At 56.6% G+C, this 4,891-nt stretch overlaps 1 protein-coding gene across 1 annotated transcript in view; it reads left to right on the forward strand.

Moving 5' to 3' along the window:
* Positions 1-2,775: 2,775 nt before the first annotated feature.
* The window catches only part of LOC109370046, a 57,425-nt gene continuing 55,309 nt past the window's right edge, over positions 2,776-4,891 (forward strand). Inside the window, exons 1-5 of the mRNA XM_019620355.2 lie at positions 2,776-2,809; positions 3,249-3,402; positions 3,596-3,852; positions 4,025-4,110; positions 4,481-4,572. Coding sequence (XP_019475900.2) covers positions 3,282-3,402; positions 3,596-3,852; positions 4,025-4,110; positions 4,481-4,572 — 556 coding nt within the window. The 5' untranslated portion in view covers positions 2,776-2,809; positions 3,249-3,281. The remainder of the gene's footprint in view (positions 2,810-3,248; positions 3,403-3,595; positions 3,853-4,024; positions 4,111-4,480; positions 4,573-4,891) is intronic.

Raw genomic sequence — 4,891 nt, forward strand, 5'->3', positions numbered from 1 at the left:
TCAAAGCTTGGTTGTAAGATCTAACGTCAACTTCTCCCATGCAGGTTAGCTACGGCAATGATAAATCATGCCCCAAAGCTTCCCTGCACTAGAACACAATATCCAAGAGATTAGAAGCTGCAGAGGTGTAGATTCATCTCAGCCCAGGAATCCTCTGTTCAGCTCACAGGCAGAAGGCGGTGGGGCTCTCACGTCACTCTGCTCCCAGGCAAGGTCCCCAGTGCAGTGCAGAGACTTACTGGCATCATTTTGCATTTCTCTTTTGCCTACTGGCAAGCACGTCCGCTTCAGGACATGTCTCATCCTACTGTCAGTCCTTGTAAGAAACACTATGGCAAATCCACCAGCAGAAGACACAGTCCTTCCTTCCACTGAGCAACAAAGAAACCACTCTGCCCTTGCTTCTGACCCTTGTCCCCGCCTCCTCCTGCCCTCACGTACAGCCATCTTCTCTCAAGGAGGGCAAAGAACACTGGTAATTTAGACTTGCTTATCCTGGCAGTGTTTGTGGACCACTAAGAGAAATCCCTGCATTCCAGGAAACAGAGACAAAAAAGGACAGATAGAGGAGTGCCTAATAAAGATGTCAATATGTTTTCAGCCGTAGTTGGTATTGCTGGGTACAACCAACCACAAAGGCTGAGCACGCTCTCCTGTCCCTATCCCAGTTCTAGAAATAGCCAGCAGAGCTCCGTGTTCTCTTGCTTCCATGAGCCGTTTTAAAATGCACGTTGTTGCAGGCCAGCTCAAGCTCTGGGGCCTAAAGACGCAGCCAGAGAGGCTTAGATATGGTTTAGATATGGTTTAAAGGCTTGTGGTAGCAATGGTGGCGGGAGGACGGTTGGGCCAGATGATCTTGCGGGTTGTTTTCAACCTCATGATTCTATGATTCTATGATTCTATGATTACAGCGGCCATGGCACTTAAAGCCACAGGCAGAGAGGCTGCAGCAGCCGTGGGGACTAAAGCCATGAATGTCAGTGGGTGCCGTGTTTTCTGCACAAAGGAGCTCAGTTCCACACCTCTGCTTCACGCATGCTTCGGTGTCAGACGGCAGTTTGTCACAGTGCCCCTCTGCTGCCATCTGTCACATGGCAGCACTGTGGAACAGAGCGTTGGGGGGAAGCTTCAGCCTCCCTGGAATGCAGGCTCCGTGTAAAATAACTGCAATTTCATACATGTGTCTGGTTTTTCTCTCCCCAACTGTATTGTGACTAAAAACCAGTTCCGTGTCCGAGCTGATTTTCAGGGTATCACGTGTTCTTTGAGACGTCTCTTGCTCTGAGAACGATGAGCAGGGAAGCAGAGAACAGATGCCTGCTGCCGAGCTCCCTGGAAATGCTGGTTCTCTGTCCCACCCTCTCCAGGCATTCGGCTGGCCATGGCTAAGAGGGCACGGGTGTTCCGGGGCTGTCTGCTGCCTGAAAAGCATCTGGCCAAACTCGGGGCTAACGCGGAAGCCAAGGCCGAGCAGCAGACCTGGGCTGAGTCAAGGCAGCAAAACCCGCCCCATGGTCTTCATGGAGCTCGAGTGCCGGCCTGCCCTCGGTGCCCAAAGGGAGCAAGCGAGCGCTGCAGCCACCAAGCTCCCGAAGGGCCAAGTGGCTGAAGTTTAGGACCGAGGAGCTCAGGCCGGGACAAGAAGAACCTCGGACGACGGCGGGCTCAGCATCTGATGCTGAGGCCAGCCTGCCCAAGGGGCCACCAGCAACACCTGCGGTGTGGTGCTGCTGGCACACAAGGGCTCCAGGTCTGGGGAGTTGTTGGGGAATGGCTGCGAGAGCAGGGCGGACATGAAGCTGTGTACGAGCATAACTAGTGCGGCAGCACAGGGTGCATTCTCATGAGAAAGCATTAGGAGTTAAGATAGGAGGCACAACATCCTTGGGCAGCCTGTAAACAGCAGGCCTTAAACAGCAGGCCTACATCCGCAGCTGTGCTCTGTGGATGTGTGGGGGGCTGATAAGCGGATGAGCTCAGCGGCAGGTGTGAATGCTGGCTGAGCATTGGTTGAAGCTAGGCAGCCCACCTAGACGCCCACCTTGTGCTCCAATAGTAGGTGAACACATGTGTAGTAGAATCATATATAAACTCTGTGTATGCAACAATAAAATGAGGCTTGATCACTCATACTGAGTACTGTCGTGCTTCCCCGCTTGAGAACAGTCTGATTAGGACGCTATCTGTGGCAGGGAGTGCCAGCCACCAAGGGGCAGAGCTGGGCTCCAGCCGCGTCAGGGCGGGCAGCAGGCTGCTGTGCTGGCGTCATAATGGGCAGCAGGCAGCACCGGCCAGCTGTCACCGTGTCGCCATGGCGACGTTTGTGACACGGCCACCCAGGAGGGGTCTGAAGCGGTGCCCAGCGGAGGGTCCCACATCCTGAAGGAGCATCTGACAGAGAGCAGACGCATCTGGAAGGGATGAGCTCCCACGTGGCTGTTGCTAATGCGCAGCATCCTGCTGCGGTGAAGCGGGCCAAGATGAAGTTCTGGGAGGATGGCCTCGCGACACAGCGTGACTACGGAATGCCAGAGGTCACCACCAAAGGTACGCGGGCCCACAGCCAGCACGGGAGCAGAGCTGCCAGCGAGTCCTGGCCAGACCCAGCATGGGGACCATCTCAGGGCTGCCTCCGTGTGGGGCTGGGGACAGCGACGACATTTTCCATCTGCCGCCTCCCTCCTGCCCTGAGCCAGTGGGAGAAGCGGCAGAAGCAGAGTGTGACCTGCTTTTCCTTTGCCCTGCAGAGCGAATTGCTGTCTGGGATGCGGTGGCCGCCTACATCCAAGAGCAGCTCCTGCTGCGCAAGGTGGGTCGGCGCCTTCTTCCTGCTTGGCTGCTTGGAGGGGTGGGGAGTCCCCTCGCCTTGGGACGTAGAATGCAATGACTCTTCCCCTGCACAGAAAGCGGGGAACTCAGCCCCAAAATCCCCATAAAGTACCAGCGAGGCTCCCGCATGCGTGGTGTGACTCGTGGCACGTGGTGCAGTGTGTCGGGGCTGATCCCAGTCTCTGGAAACCTCTGGCTTCCATGAAACTGCTTCCGCCCTGACTGCTGTGCTGCGTTTTGGGAGGGAGAGGGAGAAGACGGGGCAGCTCCTTCCCAAAGCTCTCCTGCTGCCCTGGCCTGAGCTTCTGAACAGTGGGAGAGGGCACGGCAGGACCCGAGGCACAGTCCCCAGACGGGGCAACCTTCAGCTCTTCCTCCAGCCTTAACCCTTCGGCCCTTCCCTTCTCTTCCACTCACAGGATGTTCGAATTCCCACCTTTGGTTCCTTCAGCATGGCCTCTGAGCAGGTTGAGGCTGAGGATGGAACCGTGACTGTGCAGTGGCCTGCGTTTCGCCTGGCCAGGAACCTTGCAGGCAACCATAACCTGATGGAGAGGGAGGAATACCCAACAGGTAGGAGGGGGCTGAAACCCTTTCTTGCTGCACAGTCAGGACAAGCGGGGCTCTCGCCTCCCTTCCCAAAAGCACTCCATCCCCTCCACGGAGCCCGTCCAAATACGGGGCTGTCCTGGCTGGTGACTGCAATGAGTCTCACTTGGGAAGTGGCGGTGGAAACGGACTCTGAGACTGTGGTGTTATTTTCCAGGCCATAAGGAGGTGAAGCCCCTCAAATACGCAGAGGTGGCCGCGGCCGCATCTGTGACCTGGCAGACTGGGAAGGCCTGCATATTTGACACTACATCCCTCGTCTTCCACTGCCTGAGGAAGGGGGAGAACATCGCCTTTGTCCTGAAGGACATAGGAGTGCTCCTCATCGAGGAAATGAGAGTCCAGATGAAGTTCTACTATGAATTCCTCGAGAGGATCAACGGGAAAGAGAGCCTAGAAAAAGTTGTTCTCAAGGTGAGGTTTTGGTTTCTCTGCCTGCGCATGGCTCACCAGGACCTGGCCAGCTGCCTGGGCCGTGCAAGTGCCGTGCTGCTGTCAGCTCTCATGGTCTCGGGCTCCTCCAGCACTCTGCAGTGCCTCAGCCGTGACGAGGACGTCCCACATCCTCCCCGTTCCTCCCCCGCAGGTGCCCTGGCTGCTGGACATGGTGGTGTCCCGTGTGCCAGCTGTAGCCTCCCTGACGTCCTCCGGCCGAGTCGTCGTCTTTCCCTGGTGAGTATGTTTGTGGCTGCAGCCCCTGCTTGGTGCAGCTGCTCAGCTCTCCTGCAGAAGCGTTTGCTCCTTGTGACCGTGGGCGTCCTGCCATGGGAACACAGGCAAAAAAATGTTGGGAGAAGTGTGGCACTGTGTCCCTGGGCTGTGGACATTTCTGTGAGATAGACCTGATGGGAGAGATGAAGGAATTTAGGTGATGTTTTCATCCCATCGTGGCCTGGGTGACTCCGTTTCCCAGATCAGTCCTTGGTACTGGGGAATGACGGCCTTTAGGCAAAGCGACCATCTGCCTGTGAGCAGGTGATCCCAGCCAGCAGAAAGGGCAGCTGGAGCCCTGGCTCACACCGTGTCTTCTCCTTTTTTACAGGTTTAAACGGGAGTTTGCACCCAAACCACCGCCCGGGAAACCCCGCAGGGCCTCGAAAGTGCCAGTGCCACCTCTTGGCCAGGACAAGAAAGGTAAAGCAGCTGCCAGCCCCACTCCATACCAAATGCAACCAATGGGCGATGGGAAAATCCCCATCCCACCGTCACCCAAAGAAGGCTCTGACTTGGGAAACCATTCACAAGTGCCAGCTCGGCACTGCCTCTCCTCCTGACCACACGTCCTCATCAAATCTAAGGCGCTGGGTGCCATGTTCCCACGGTGCTGCCATCCCTGGGTATGGCAAGAGCAGGGGGGGTCCTAGGCCCAGTCCTCCCCCCAGAAAATGAGCTCCCGAAAGAGACTGTTGCCTCCCAGGCACCACCCAGCTCCTCTTTCCCAAAGCAAAGCCAT

Source organism: Meleagris gallopavo, chromosome 15 (assembly GCF_000146605.3).
Source record: "Meleagris gallopavo isolate NT-WF06-2002-E0010 breed Aviagen turkey brand Nicholas breeding stock chromosome 15, Turkey_5.1, whole genome shotgun sequence".
In the NCBI taxonomy this organism is placed as follows: Eukaryota; Metazoa; Chordata; class Aves; order Galliformes; family Phasianidae; genus Meleagris; species Meleagris gallopavo.